General features: G+C 31.6%; 2 protein-coding genes across 2 annotated transcripts; both read right to left on the minus strand.

The window, feature by feature from the left end:
- Positions 1–181: 181 nt before the first annotated feature.
- On the minus strand, positions 182–15,409 carry LOC145331727 (ATPase inhibitor mai-2, mitochondrial-like). The gene is made up of 4 exons (XM_080176546.1): positions 15,282–15,409; positions 10,732–10,907; positions 10,233–10,303; positions 182–278 (listed from the first exon to the last, which is right to left on the minus strand). Exons 1-3 carry the CDS (start codon positions 15,321–15,323, stop codon positions 10,249–10,251), a joined length of 273 nt encoding a protein of 90 aa, XP_080032672.1. The 5' UTR covers positions 15,324–15,409; the 3' UTR covers positions 182–278; positions 10,233–10,248.
- Positions 15,343–16,721, minus strand: LOC145331726 (uncharacterized). Its single transcript, XM_080176545.1, has 3 exons — positions 16,569–16,721; positions 16,106–16,272; positions 15,343–15,718 (listed from the first exon to the last, which is right to left on the minus strand). Exons 1-3 carry the CDS (start codon positions 16,703–16,705, stop codon positions 15,699–15,701), a joined length of 324 nt encoding a protein of 107 aa, XP_080032671.1. The 5' UTR covers positions 16,706–16,721; the 3' UTR covers positions 15,343–15,698.
- Positions 16,722–16,725: the final 4 nt, after the last annotated feature.

The following is a 16,725-nucleotide window of genomic DNA, read 5'->3' on the forward strand; positions in this document are numbered from 1 at the left end:
ACAGCCAACATTGCATTCTTAAGACACATTTGTTAAAATAAATATCAATAAACTTGAAGTTAGTAACAAAAAATTTGAGATCAAAAGTACAACAATTAAATAAAATAAGCTCATTACTTTTCTGACAATTAAGTTTTTATAAAATTCACGGATTTTTGACAAATAATTTCGAACATTAAAAAAAAATTTAATTGAATATTATAAAATACTTCATTAATTTGAGGTGATGTTGGCTTAATTTGGCGTTTGGATTGTTCGTCAATGAAGGGTTATTTGACCTGAAATAAAAAATTAAATGTGAAATTCAAATTAAATACAGATTTTCAAGATTATTGACTATTAAACAAGGATGACTCCTACATCATATGTAGCGCAGCACAAAAAATTATAGAATGGACTAACAGACAGTTAATTTCCTTCTTACCCACTTCTCTTTAGTTACATAATAAAAAAAGTTTCATTAAAATATAAAATTTTTATTTATTTAATTTGAAATGGAATTAATTTGCTGAATCACGACCCCTTGCTGTGCTATCATTAATGAGAAATTGTTATAATAATTTTATATAATCAGACTCAGACGAAAAAAATCTTAATTATTTTTCCATAAGTTTTTAATCTATTCCTTATTAATGAAAATAAATGAGAATGCCAGAAACAAAGATGAAATTATTTTTTCATTTTATCCTGAACATTAATTATAAAAAATAATGATAACAACCAAAAAACTAAAAAACATGAATTGATTTAGTCATACGAAAATAATTATGAAGTTGAAACGCTTTCAAAATCGTACCTTACTGTAAAAGGATAAAGAGGTTAAGAAAAAGACAATAAAATCTTTTCCAGGAATAACCAACAATCGAAATAAATAAAAAAAATACATAAAGGATAATTTTGTGTATAATCATTGAAGATATACATCAATTTGTCGGTCATTGTTTTATCCCTTTAGATCCCGGGTAAAAATAGTATTTATTTCTAAATTAACCTATAACTAGAAGATACTAGTAGAAACTAATAAGAAGCAGATAAGCTTTGAATAGGCAGCCTAGCCTACATTTTAAAGATATATTAAGTAACAGGATTTATGTTTGTCTAGGTGTGTGTGTGTGTATGTATAGCACAGGATTACGCTAACCGCTGGACCGATATGGTTCTCATTCTTAAATGAACCTTCTTATTTATCAAATAAAGGTTTATAGCTATTTATGGGGAGGGTACCTCAACCCTTTCAAGAGTATTTGCCTCTGGAAAATAAATAAAGGGTAGGCTTTCCCCTTCCCCTAAAGTCTTTAGGGGCGTAGCCGCTAGTTGATATATAATCAATATTAAATATATTTTGAAATTTCATTGAAAATATTGGATGTAGTGCATTTGTGAAAAAGGCATATTAACATACTTAAAAAGTTTCACAAAACAGTAAAAAATTTCAACAAAAAATATCTGAAGTAAATGAGATGCATTTACTGCTATGTTTATGTTCAAGTTAGTGCCAAATGTTTTAATGCACAGTTGGATAATCGTGTTTATATTTGGGGATGCATATTAATTCATCATCATTTGTCTTATCCCTTAAGATCCCTGAGAGACAACAATTTCTTCACTGTCCTAATGGATTTATTATAACTTGGATCTCACAACAGCTTTTCATGTTTTCAAATAAAGTGAACCATGTAGCGGTCTAAAATAACGATCTCCACAATCCCCTCCACTCCTACTGGATAAATGAACTGACTAATAAGTGACATGGAAAATAGCAAACTAAATTGACGAATTTTTTTCATAATATCTATGTAAATTCTCTGCAGTTTTTGTAGAGAACGCCTTATTTTCATAATAAACTATCGGAAGAAAATGTGAAAGGGAAAATGGCATATATTGGGCGAAAATTTTGCAACGAAATGTCACTGTAAAATGCAGGACTAAGCAGTACAGCCGCCAAAAAACAGGAATATTTTTTAAAACAAAAAATGTGCTTGACGTGACTCTTTATTTCGTCCATTAAACACACTGAGTAACATTCGATTAAGCAGCACAAAATGCGCATATTATTAGCACCTGGATGGCGGCTGCCTAACTTTGTTGAAAACATGAAGCTTGTTTGCAGCTAAATTGCGGCTCTGATATAAAATTCAAAGCTGTTAAGCGGCTGGAAGGCGGCTCCATAGCTCTGGTAAAATGTGAAAATGGACTTATGCCTCCAAGCTTTAACACACAAACATTCATTTTTACAGGAAGAAAAAATAAATACATAAATAATGGCACTTTTATAAAACTAGCAGCTGCGCCCATAGCATCTTCAAATTCGTCTATTCAAAGGGGTAAGAACGGGGTTAAAAAATAGCCAAAAACCACCCCAGGGCTAAATCATTAAATAAGCCTGCAACCTATTTGAAATTTCCTTAAGAAAAACTCAATCCGTACAGTAGTTATAGAAATCTTAAGCTTCAGACAAAAAAAACCTTACATTATTTTTTACTTAATTATGATTTATATGTGTCAATAATATCTATTTTGATAATAAAAATTATAACAACGCGTCACAAATAAGAAAAATTTATTTAATTAACTAATTTTATTTCAATATTAAACTTAATTATGACATAGGATTCATGAAAAAACATCTGTTTATTTAAGTAGCATAGCTGCTTTATAAACTGTGTGTACGTCTGTCTTCCTTAATAGACGTTTAGCAAGCATTATTAATATTCCACATTAAAATATGTAAATGCCCAGATAGAGGGGACAAAGGGCTGTTTATTCAACGTTTTCTTCCTCGTTGGCTTAACAACTTTGGGGACTTATACTAAATTATGATTGGTTGGTTTATTAAGTTAAGTGTTCAAAATCAAACTAATTTTAATCTAAAGAAGGGGTAATTTTGTGTAACATAATCAATTCATCTGCCCTTTAGATCCCTGGTAAATGCATGTAAAAATTGCAAAGTTATGTAAGAATGTGGATGGAAGTCAAGATTATAAAATGCTGCGCTACTTAAGAACTTATTATTCCTTGTTTTCTATAAACAGATGTTAATTTAGTTCATTTTAAAGGACAAATGTTTTGACATAATTGGGGTTTTCAATTGCGCATTATCAATAGGTATATGGCAGGAATACATGGGATTGAAAATTAAATGATGATACCCAGAGTTTTTAAACACGTTATCTTATTCGTTGGCTATAAAACTTTGGTACTTAAATTGAATTATGGATCTTTAAAAATAATAATTTTATCTACATAATTTGATATATTATTACTTGGATGTTGCACCATATTTTTATTAGGGTTGGGCCGGATATCCGGTGTGGCCGGATATCCGGCCGGATATCCGGCCATTTTCAATATCCGGCCGGATACCGGATATTGAAACTATCCGGCTGGATATCCGGCTCTATAATTTTTTATACTTTACACCAAAAATCTCTGCTTTTTAAAATCTTAAATGGCTAGGTACAATTTTCTTATTATTGAAGCTAAAAGAACATTTTTTCTGAATAAGTTTAACTTTATGTAAATTTATATAAGATTTCTAAAGAAATTTTTTTTTACTACTTTAATATCTGGTAATTTGGCCGGTTATCCGGCCGGATATCCGGTAATTTGGCCGGATAGTCGGATATTTGCCGGATATCCGGCATTTGAAATCAGCCGGATATCCGGTATCCGGCCAAAAAAGTATCCGGCCCAACCCTAAATTTTTTATTTACTATAATGAAGCGAAACACATCAAACTCCTTTACCCCATCCCCTCCCTTTCTACTGGATGAACGAACTGACCCATAAATGAGGTCAACGTTAGCAATCAAAAATGAACACAAACTTGGGTTTATCAATTCATCATCCATTGTCTTATCCATTAAGATATTTCTTTAGGTTATTCCGTCAGACTAAGTTGACTTTTATCACACATAATTGTTATCAATATGGAGCAAAATTAAGTATGAAACATCCATGGCGATCGGTCTGCTTCTAGGCAGGTTTTTAGCTACTTTATTTTTCACATATTTCCCCATGATTTTACAGTCTTTTAAAAAAAGAAAATAACAATAAATATTCGTTTTTATCCGTAAGCAATACTTAAGATATTTAATAATTACTATTTACTTCTAATAAAAATTGCAAATATATATTTAATCTTTAAAAATAAAGGATAGTTATATATTTGTTTAAGAGTATTTCTTCGAATTATTTAATGGTGTTTAGGTTCAATGATTTCTTTTATATACTAAACAATCATAAATAAAAATTTTGACAATAAAAACGGTAATGAAGATTTTAGATATGCCGAATTATATTTTAAATAATTTAAACAAGCATACCAACATCCCTTAAAACGTAGCTATAAAATCAGACACTTAAATTTTTAAGGTCTTAATTATAGAGATGCCGCGCTTATAAATTGAACATTATTGTCCTAGGAATCATTATTATAAAAATTAGATGAACAAATATGATAAGTTTCAAAAAATATACACGTTTTAAATGGACATTGAGACTTTCTGGTAAAGGTTAATGAGTTGCTACGCTTTCTAGATTGTCCTTAACTGTTACAGGAGTCAAGTTTGAAATCGATAGGATAAATCTAACATTCTTATATTAACGATAAGAGATATTAGTTACAGATGGACCGACCCTAATTTAATTTTAGAAATGCTTTGCCTTAAAGAGTAATTTTATGAGATTTTAATAGGTTAAAGAAAGGTAAAAAGCAGGAAAGCTGTCTGTCTGTAACGAAGGATCTCGGTAGCCGCTGAACCAACATGGCTCTCCTTTACAGGGTAGATTCTCAATGAGTCCTGGGAATGTTTAATGCTATTTTGGGGGAGGGTTCTCCACCACCCTCCCAAGAGAAAGCTAGGGGCAATTTCACGGCTACTGACAAACCATCACGCTAAACTTGTAGAATAGTATCACTATGAACACATATAAAAAGAAAAGGTACAAAGATATTCTAAGTTGAAACACAATTTGCTTACTACTGACAATTCTTATCATACTTTGTTTCACAGACGGCCAAAATAAACAGAGCATGGCTAAAATTATTTTGTTTGCGTTTTTGATGAATCTTGTACATTCTGCTTTTAGTACCACTCGAAGTATAGGTAGTAAAATCCAAGTTTTGACAAATTACATCTAAATCGTACCTAACGAACTCGAATCAGCATGCAAAATTTGAAATCGAGAGAATTCTAACATGCCCAAATTTTCGATAACAGCATACCGTTAAGTACACACAGACCGACCCTAATAATAGAAAAGCTTAGCTTTTAACGACGACAAAGAAAATGCTTTACATCCAATTATATATCTTTTAATTCTTAAGAATGATTAAAAATGTTAGGTAATAGTTATTTCTCATATTCATTTGAATCCGGTGGATAGGAACCGGTTCTCATCCATACGAAAAAACTTTGTCTAGTATCGAATTATATACAGCTTCCTACGAATATAAAAATGTACAATCATGAGATTAAAACCAGATTTTTAGCCCGTGCCTTCGGCACCTCGGGGCAAAAAAACTAGCTTAATCTTATAATTGTACATTCCATATCCACGGAAATCTGTTTATAATACGATGCGAGAAATAACTATTCTTTCATCGTTTTATAAACAGCTTTCTGCGGATATAGAATGTACAATTGTACATTTTTATATTCGTAAAAAGCTGGATATAATACGATGCTAGACATAGTTTCTTCGTATGGATGAAAACCGGTTCCTATACACCGGATTCGAATGAATACGAGAAAAACTATTAAAATATCAAACAAGGATGACAACATCCATAAGTAGCGAAGCACAAAAAATCGTAGAGGGGAATACGTACAGGTAGATTTAAAAGGTTTTTACTAAAATCAAGAATAGATTTATTGGATAAAATAAATATGAAACCTTGTTTTATTTTGTATGATGACGATGGTCAAAGTAAATTATATTAAAGATGCTCATAACAATGGGAAAAATTATTTTGATACTGATATCCCATAAAAGTTTGAAAATTGGATCAAAATAAACAAAGATCTTGGGAAATATGTAAAACATATAATAATAGCCAAAAACCTGATAAAAGGCAGTCTGGCCGCCATGGTTGTTTTCTTAAAACGACAAAAAATTTAATTTTTAAATCCTTAGGGTAGTGCGGGGTTAATGCGGTAGGGGGGTCTAATTCCGGTCACTCGACCAACTTTTTTAAAACCGTTTTTTAACGGTGTTCTAAACGTTTGTGAGAGATCTTCAGAAAAGCAAAGTTGTAGTTTATTGCCTAAACTTTCATTTCTTACTTCAGCAAATTTTTTTCAGATCACTCCTTCTATGATTTATTTGCCCTCAAAAAGTTGCAAAAAATTTGCAAAAAAAAAATTTCAAAATAGGCCATGTTCAATCTAAAATTGTGAAAAAATGGTAAGTCCTATTGACCCCCGGGTTTTTATAAAATGAAAGATATGGCATTCATTTATCGTTTGCAATTGGAGGCGTTGTTCTAACTTGATTTTTTCATAATTTTTTTTTCGTCTCAAAAAAAGGGTCTATTCCGGTCACTTTTTTTACTTTTTTTTTTACTGTATTTATAACTGTATAATACCCTAATGTTTTATTTAGGTGATCTGGAAGCAAGAACAACCTCAATGCATGACCAAGGCTTTAACATTTCCTTGCCTGTTGTTAGATGTACATTATTAGTCATTTTACTGCTTGTATTATGTCATGTTTTGTTGCCTAAGCTTTTCAATTTGTAAAGACATTAAAAATTTTTCAGACACATTTTTATAGTAATGGGAAGAGTATATCACCCAAAGGAACGCCTTAAATATTTTCCTGAAGATGTATCAGCTGCATTGGCTCATGTAAAAAGGGGTATGTCTATTAGAAAGACTGCTAGAAGATTTAAAATTCCATATGAAACCCTTGCATCTTTTTCGTATAAGAGGGTGTTCGAGATTTTTGCGCGGTTTGGATTACTTATGTCAAATCGGCTAGGATTAAGCTAGAAAGGTGTTTAAGGTGTCTATAGAAAGCTCTTTGCATGTCCTAACAAAAACTCCCCAGGATATGGGTTCTATCTCCAAGATTTAGAGTACATATTCAAGATTTTGCATTTACAAATTTCCTGTTGCATAAAATGTGTTGAAATATTAGAGTTAGACCCCATATTATTTCGAGTTAATTGTCAGGCATGTAATTTTGCATCTTTAGACACCTTAACCACCCTTGTAGGTCAATCCTGGCCAATTTGAGATAAGAAAAAATGTATCAAAAACAGCTGTCAAAACTGGCAGGATTTTTAAAATTAAAAATTTTTTTGGAAAAAATCACTTTTTTCAAGAAATTCCAAGACCTGCGAATCACAAATTGCCTCTAATTTATGTATAAAGCTTAAAAAAAACCTAATCATATAATAAAAAGTATGATTTTTTAAAAAAAGTTAGCATGAAAAAAATTGATGTTTTTTTTTGCGATTTTACCGACTTTTTTAAAATGGGCAAAATGTGGTCAAAAAATTTTCTGATCTGCATGCGACTAGTACTGTTAGAAAGCTAATGACCTCAGCTTTCTACTCATAATTTAAAATGTTAAAAAAAATATTTTAAGGGGGTGTTCCACCCCCCCAAAGTCAACTGACCGAAATAGCCCCACCGGTGGGGTTATTCTGGTATAGGCCAACCGCCGCCCTTAAAACCGATTTTTGACCAACTTCTAGTTGCGAGATCTTAATGGGACCAAGACAGGCTTCTTCGTTATTGCCATATCTTTCATTTGCACTCTTAAAAACCAGTAAAAGTTTTTGGGAAGTATGTTTTTTTTAAGTTGAAGCAAAAAATTGACCGGAATAACCCCGCACTACCCTAAAAACTTTAAAAATTTGGAAAATCGGACCATATATTATATACTGAAGATATGGAAAAAAAGTGTTAAATATATTTATAAATAGCCTAAAACCTGCCAAAAAGGCAGTCTGGCCGTCATGGTTATTTCCTTTAAAGATGGGAAATTTAATTTTGATATCTACAACTGAAAAAATTTTGAAAATCGGACTATAAACACTGAAGATATGGAGAAAAATGTTAAAAATATAAAAAAAACAGCCTATAACCTGCTGAAAAGGCAGTCTGGCCGTCATGGTTGTCTTCTTTAAAAGACGGGAAATTTAATTTTGATATCTATAACTGAAAAAATTTTGAAAATCGGACCATACACTGAAGATATGGAGAAAAATGTGAAAAATATAAAAATAGCCTAAAACCTGCTAAAAGGCAGTCTGGCCTTCATGATTTTTCTTAGAACGACAGGAAATTTAATTTTGATATCTGTAACTGAAAAAAATTTTGAAAATCGGACCATAAACACTGAAGATATGGAGAAAAATGTGAAAAATATAAAAATACCCTAAAACCTGCTAAAAATCGGTCCGACCGCAAATGATGTTTTATGGTCAATTGTGCTCCTTAATAATGGGAATGTTGTCAAAAAGTTTCAGCATTCTATCTTTTATAGGAGCTGAGTAAATCCCGTTTCCCCATAGCGTTACGGACTGACGGACTGACTGACGGACGGACGGACGGACAAAGTGAATTATAGAGTAGCTTCGCTACTAAAAATGGATTGATATTATAAGATTGTAAAAAACATATGCCCGTATGTTCCTATTAAAAAAAAATATAGTTTCAAGAATTTTTTCCATAACTAATCAATTGTGAAATATCATGCATAATGTAAACAAATCAAACACATTTTTTTCAGCAAAAACAAAATATTTATGTATTTTATCTTTTAAAAAGTCAAAAGTTCAGAAATGTGAAATGTAATTGTTTTAAATGAACACATATAATTCTTTATTAATAGCGAAGCTACTCTATTATTGAGTCTGTCTGTAACGCTATGGGGGAAATGCGGCTTTCTTGGTTGCTATTGAAGATAGACGGCTGAAATTTTTGGTGAAGATTCCCTGTATTAATGCGCAACAAGTGTATTATTTACTTTGTCCGTCAGTTTGTCGGTCATGCATAAAAATTACAAATATTGTTTAATATTATTTCAGAACTTTTTTTGTGATATCTATGAATTATTGCATATTTATCAACTGAACCTCTTCTCTGTGATTCAATTTGTCTGTTTGTCCTTCCATAAATCTTTAGTACTTCGCTATTTATGGATGTCATCCTTGTTTCAGTTTCCATTAAGAAATAAAATTTAATTAATTTTTCTATTGATGACTTCCTAAGAAAAGGATACAAGAAATGGATGACGAAACAATAGGAAATTAAAATTTTGGAGAATAATGATTATTTGAGTACGGGTTGAAACCGATTAATATCCGCTGAATTAGAAAAGGTTCTAAACCACACTGAAAAATCGCATCGAATTAAAGACAATTTTCTACGAAAATTAAGATAAAAAGCACAATATTAAAACCAGTTTTGTTAGTCCAAGCATCGGCTCCTTGGGGCTAACAAACAGAAATTATCTTTTAATTTTAAATCTTCTATCCGCGGAAAGTTGACCATAATATTTAATTTTTGTGGGTACCTATTCAACACGATACTAACATTTTCAGATATTCTAGATATTACACTAAAAATACATTTATGAAAAAACAGGGTTTCTTTTAATTAAATCCATTACAACTTAAAATGAAACACCTTTACTTACAACCTATCAATGTTGAAATAAAATATAGTTCTATTTCTCAAATAAAAGAAAAGTTTAACATGTTCAAAAGTAGATTGTTAGAGATCGTAAACAAATGGGGGGAAAAATCGGGGGAAATTCACGAAACCTATAGGTAAGTGATTTTAAGCTGATGTTTAGGGGCAACACTTAGTAGAATTGACGGCCTTTTATCTGCCCCAAAAATATCATATTAGATTTATTTCACTTATTGGCTATATATACCTTATTCCTGGTTTAGTTGTAACCAAACAACGAGTATCGCCCTTTTATGGAGTAGCTTTGCTAAAGACATAGTTTATTTCCAGTATGGCTTCCAAACCGATTAAATATCAGATTGATTATCCCTGGTTCTCAGCCCTATTGAAAAATATTGAATAACATATTATCGCAGACAATTTTCTACGAATATTAAAATAAAAATCATAAAATTAATACCAGTTATGTTAGCCCGAGCTTTCAGCCTCTAGGGTATAACAAAACTGGTTTAAATATTGTAATTTTTAATTTTAATATCTACGGAAAGCTGTCTATAATACGATGCGATAAATAACTATTACCTTTCTTCATTCCCGTTTACTTCTTTGTCTTGTTATCAGCCTCGGGGTGCTTCTTATGCTCAATCTCCTCACTAAAACAATGTAAAACAAAATTAGTTTTCTTGGACACATGAACCTTTTCAATTAAAACAGGTACTTGTCCCTTGAATAGGTTTAGATAAACATTAATGCATTGAAATCAAAGAGGTCAAAGTTTTTTTTAGTAGGGGCAGGTGGGCGGGAGGATAGTGAAATGAGGGTTTTCAAAGGTTGGGGGAGGGGTATTTTTTAGGGGTGAATATGAAACCCCAAAACGAGGGGAAAGAGATGTAAATACCCCCTGCCCCTTGAAAATAATTTATTAAAAATCTATGGCAACTTTGAGAAAATGCATGGCCAAGATATTTCAGATTTTAAATGTGAGAATACCTTAACATTTAATATTTTTTAAAGTTGTACCTATTTTAATTTTTTTTTTCAAATCACTATTAATAAATTCATAATACAATACACTACTTACTGAAGATTGTGAAGCTTCTCTTTCTGATCTTCATAGAAGTATTGATCCTCAAGAGCAGCCTCTCGCTTGCCGAAGGCACCGCCAGCAGATCTGATGGAACCACCGCCACCGCCGCCCTTGCCAACACCAGCGCCGGGAATTCCGGTCTCACCAGCCTCGCCGCTCATCATTCTGCGCTGAAAATATAATAAATCTATAAATACAGATGTACATTAACCAGACAACTACCTAGATACCCTGTTGGGGACCTTTTTCGTCTGCTAAAAATTGCTTTCTGCTCTTTTCTTTAGCGACTTGGATGTCTAGCGTTAATCTTCCCAACGCTATTGGTTGATTTTCAATGACCAAATTAAAAAAAAACGGCACATGGTCTTCAAGAAGGGGACATACAGTTATTTAACCCCTTTCCCCTCTATTGTTTTACTCTAATGAAAATATAGGTAATAATCTTTGTAATTTATGATCTGTATAAGTATTCATGAAAACTGATAACTTACTTGGACAGACGAACATACAAACGACGTATGTTATGTCTTAATTTAATTGAGCTTGGTCAGACGATTCTAAAACTGTAAGAACCATTCTTGTAGCCAGGGTTTCGGATCCGGATCCTTGGACTCAAAAAAAAAAAACCGGAAAAAAATGGAAAAATCTACCTAAAGAGGGAGGTCATTTTCTAGTAAATCCCGTAAAGGTGTGTGTTATAAGGCCTAAAAATAGTAGTAGAACGATAAGGTGCTCTATATATCTGTATTCCCTATTGAAAAGAACAATAGGGAAGAAATTTTTTTTTTTTTTTTGATAACTTTTCCTGGAATATCTTTAAAAAATAAGAAATTTCTATCAAACGCTTTGTTTGGCTCAAACTGACACAAATAAAAAAAAATATAATCATAATAAATCAACCTGTAAAGAATGACTTCTTCCTTTGTTTAATGGTATAGATTGTTCTTAACCTTTACCTTGTACATATAGAAAACATTATTATTATAATTATGTTTTTTTTTTATTTTTGTCAGTTTGAGCCAAACAAAGCGTTTGATAGAAATTTCGTATTTTTTTAAGATATTCCAGGTACGGTTATCAAAAAAAAAAAAAATTTCCCTATTGTTCTATTCAATAGGGAATACAAATATATAGAGCACCTTATCGTTCTACTACTATTTTTAGGCCTTATAACACACACCTTTACGGGATTTACTAGAAAATGACCTCCCTCTTTATATAAAATCTCAGACATTCTCTTGATGAGAGCCAATCTTTAAGGTTTTAGGGTAAAAGTATTTTTGACTTCGAATTAAAGAATAAATATTTTTTAAAAATTTGGTGATTTTATTTTTATTGTCAAGGATCCGGAACCGGATCCGAATCCGCACTGACCAAATTTGGAGGATCCGGATCCGCAAAAAATAAATGCGGATCCGAAACACTGCTTGTAGCTCTACTAAAGCCAAAGATATCTTTATTATATTACTACAACGGACGGACATACGAACAGACAAAAGGCGGATGTAAAAGGGGAATAAAAATATGTGTATCTTATTGATTTAAAAGGTTGGTTTGTCAAAGACAAACAAATTATTCAATCAAAAGCAGAAATTAAAAAAATTTCTTATCAAAGTTATCATGAGAGAACAGACATACTTGGATAATTTATAATTATACAAGAATAATTCATGAATATAAACATCCTTAAATAAAAGTAACAGAATATCTGTCTGTCTGTGTGTGTAGTTAAGAATCTATTCCGGACATTAAAGCTTTAACTGGTGCTGTGAAGGTTAAAAACAATTTTAGTGGAGGGTACCACCCTCGCATTGTATTGTTAGCAGCTTTACGCGGATATAAAATGTACAATTATAAGAGTAAAACCAATTTTTTTAGTCCCAAGGAAGGCTTGGATTAAAAAAACTGGTTTTAGTCTTATGATTGTACATTTTTATATTCCATAGAAAACTGGATATAATACAATGCAAGACAAAATTTTTCAGAATAGCTGAGAACCGGTTCTAATCCACCGGATATTAATCGGTATCGAAGGAGCAGGGTTTCGGATCCGGATCCAGTTCCACAAGGATCCGCATATTTTTGGGTCCAAGGATCCGGATCCTTGGACTCAAAAAAATGCGGAAAAAATGGAAAAATCTACCTAAATTTATATAATCTCAGACATTCTCTTGATGAGAGCCAATCTTTAAGGTTTAGGGTCAGACTTAAAAATTAAAAGTAATTTTGACTTCGAATTAAAGAATAAATATTTTTGAAAAATTTGGTGATTTTATTTTTATTGTCAAGGATCCGGAACCGGATCCGGTCCGGATCCGCATCCGGATCCGCACTGACCCAATTTGGATCCGCAAAAAATCAATGCGGATCCGAAACCCTGCGAAGGAGTACGAGAAAAAAAATTACCACCACCCTACAATTAGAAAAAAAATGATAAAGGAGAGACCATCACACAATTCTTCTACCAATGATTAAATAATAGTAAATATGAGGTAAAAAGTTTGTGGATTAGGCAATAATTTTAACATCCTGGTCGAAGAATTTGATGTTTACCTAACTAAACTCTAAGCCTATAAATAGGTAGTAAGTGACTAAATGTCTGAGGCTTATCAAAAATGTCCATCAACACTTTTTTATAATTGTATAACTAAACTATACACGAAGAGAGACAAAAATTACAACAACAAAACAGAAAAAGAACTTTGAAAAATAGTTTATAAACATTCAGAAAAAAGCGTATCTTTAAGGGTTATTTAAGGACTATAAACTTATGCTAGATATATAATATATTATTTAGTTATTCATCGCATCAAATATAAAATAAAAATATGGCATTTAACTTTATGATTTTATTCTTAATATTTGTTAAAAATTGTTTAAAATACGATGCTATAATATCATATGACTAAGCCCATACTGGAAATATTTTTCTGCCGTGTTTTAATATTTTCTAAGAATCATTTTCAATTTCTAATAAAATTGAGAAAGAATGTAGGTATGTGATCACGTGTGTAGAAAAAGCTTTGCGAACTTTTCGTCAGCAAAATGCTTTCCATTTCTTTTTAAAACAAGAGCTTCAAAGACTGTTTGAAACCTTTGGTTTTTATGGAGTGAAAGTGACTTAAATTTTAAAAGTTTGTATGACAAAACATAGTCCTTTTTTTTAATAAAAAGGACGACAACATCTATAAGTAGCGAAGCCCAAAAGTTCATGGTACGGAAAAACAGACAAATTGATTTATAGATCATAACAATGAAAAAAAAAGAAAATAACTCAGATGTACTCACTACTTAACTTTAAAAAATGTTTATTATCTTTTGAAGTATGACCGTCAGACAGACGGAAAACAATGCATAGATTAGATGACTTATGTCACAGCAATCTTCACTAAAGATTTAAGTAGATTGCCATCTTAAATAGAATCCGAGAAATACATTTTCCCCATAGCGTTGCGGATTGCCTGACGAACAGGCACAGTAAGCTATGGAGTAGCAACCATGACTTAAAGAATATCTAAAACATAAATAATGATAATTTTCATGAACATGATCGAAACAAAATTCTTAGAGAAAAATAACAAATGTTTTACTGAAATTTCAGCAATCTATGAGTTTTCTGTTTTTTCTAAGCATACAAAAAAAATGAGAAAAGGAAAGTCTACATCGAAATAATCAGGGGAAATAAGCTAAATAGTACGAACTACAAATATCATATACATATTATATGTAATGCAATTAAGACACTTTTCTACACCAAGGGTACGCCAGTCTGTTTGTAACAGATATCTTTAACTAACAGTTATTTTAAATAGCGTATTTCTAAAAACTTACACCGCACAGACATTTTTTAGACTATAAAATAAAATATAAAATAAGAGGAAGGACGATATCATATAAAGGAATCTTCCAAAAGAGTTTCTGCAATAAATAGTTAACAATTGTTGAGATAAAAAAGTTTTGAATTTTCCGAGAAACATTTTCTCTAATTTGTTTCTAATATCTGCCACCGTAAAAAGGGAAAGGTAGGTTGCGGATAAAATAGGTAAAAGTGTTTGTTTTAAGGCTTAAAAATAGTAGTAGAACCATAATATTCACTAAATAGGTGCATTTCATATTTTTTAAAAAAAGTAATATAAATTTTTATCGTTCAATACTGTTTTTAACTTAAAACGCACAACATTTACGGATTTTACCCGCAACCTACCTTTCCCTTTGTTTATCATGAAGTTTTATTTTATCGTTCAGTGTCAAATCCCTGTTTACACAATTCAGAGAGAGAGAGGGGGTGGACATTGGACAATGGTCTGTTTTTAGTCCCCTAAGTTTTATAATAACGTTATTATTTATTCGTTTGCTCAACAACTTTGGAAGATTTATGTGAATTTTGATTGGTTGGATAATTAAGTTGCGTGTTCAAACGTTTTACCCGCTTATTTTAAAATACAGAAGGGGTACTTGTGTGCATCATCATTGGGGATGTACATGAATTTATCAGCCATTGACTTATCCATTTAGATCCCTTGAAAAAATTAGTAACTTCTAACCTGGAGAGCAGGAAGAATAACTCTATTCAGGCTTCTGAACATTTTTAAAGCTCAACAAAAGTTTTCTGCAAATAAAAAAATATTTTGTCCATCGTATAATTACTTAACAAAAATCATTTTAACAATATAATTATTTTAATATTGCAACAAAACACCCCTCAAAATTTAAGTTTCATAATTTTAAAATTAATAAATATTTTGATATTGTTATCAAAATTTTAAGAAAAGTTGGGGATTAATTAAAAACTAATTTGACAGATTGTACTTATCATATTTAGCTAAAATAATTTCTTTATTTGCAATTTTTAATTTATAATAAGGCTGTATTTTAATATTTTACACTGGTTATTCACTACTACAAAGTCCTTTGTAAGTCTATGATATAATTTATTTTATATTTTTACTAAATAATTTTCTTTACTCGTCAGCTGGGATGCCTGAAAACAAATATAAATTATGAATTACATAATAGTAACAGGATGTCTGTCTGCCTATATGTCTGAACCGAATGATCTAGCTAACTGCTGAACCGATAAGGTTCTCCTTTACAATGTACAAGTCAAGGGAAGGAATATAAATATTTTAGGGGAGGATTCCACCACCCTCCCAAGAGAACTCATCCCTAGAAAAAAGGAAAACCCAAAAAAAATTTAACTTAATTTTAAAACTAAAATTAAAAATGGACAGGGGAAGACTTTCTAGATTTAGAAGCGGACTGCCATCCATCGTGTTTAATTGATACTAATTGTTAAAAAAGCCATATTAATATTTGTTTCATAGACGACCAACCAACTTAACAAGAAAAGAATACTAAAGAAACTGACCTAATTGAGCATCTGTAAGCTTTGTAACATCCAAGTATTCACCATGACCAATGATGTGCTCGGGTTCTGTAAAAATACCATGGAAAATCCACCAGTAGGTAGCGGTGAGGATTCCAAGGCCAACGTTACTCCACCAACGTCCCTTGGGACCGTAATCGTCCCAATTTCTAAAAAAAAATACGGTAAGACTTTATTAAGTTAAAAAGGGGGCTGTAACTCTTTTTTTTCAGTTGAATTCCTGTAGTTTTGTTTTCAAAAAGTGTCACAAGGTTCAAATATTACCCAATCTTTCCTTTTAAACTAAAATTTTGCTGTTTAGTAACTTAAATTCTTAAGGTGAAAGTTTGGATTAACAAAATGAAGTTAAGTTCTCCTAACTTTTCCTCTAATAATATTTTTCTACCAAATATTAGTCAAGAGTAATCTATCATCCATTGTTCTATCCCTTATTCCCCAACAATACCTGTAGGCCCATCCTTGCTCCTTTTCATGGCCATGGCCACCACGCATAGATCTACCAGTGGAGAAATTGTGTCTACCAGCAACGCGGCCTGTGCGCACGGCGCTAACCAGCACCTGGCGCGTAATGCCTACAAACATTTTAAGAAATTTTGCGCCAA

This window comes from Acartia tonsa, chromosome 11 (assembly GCF_053477335.1).
Source record: "Acartia tonsa isolate MP-2025a chromosome 11, ASM5347733v1, whole genome shotgun sequence".
Lineage (NCBI taxonomy): Eukaryota > Metazoa > Arthropoda > Copepoda > Calanoida > Acartiidae > Acartia > Acartia tonsa.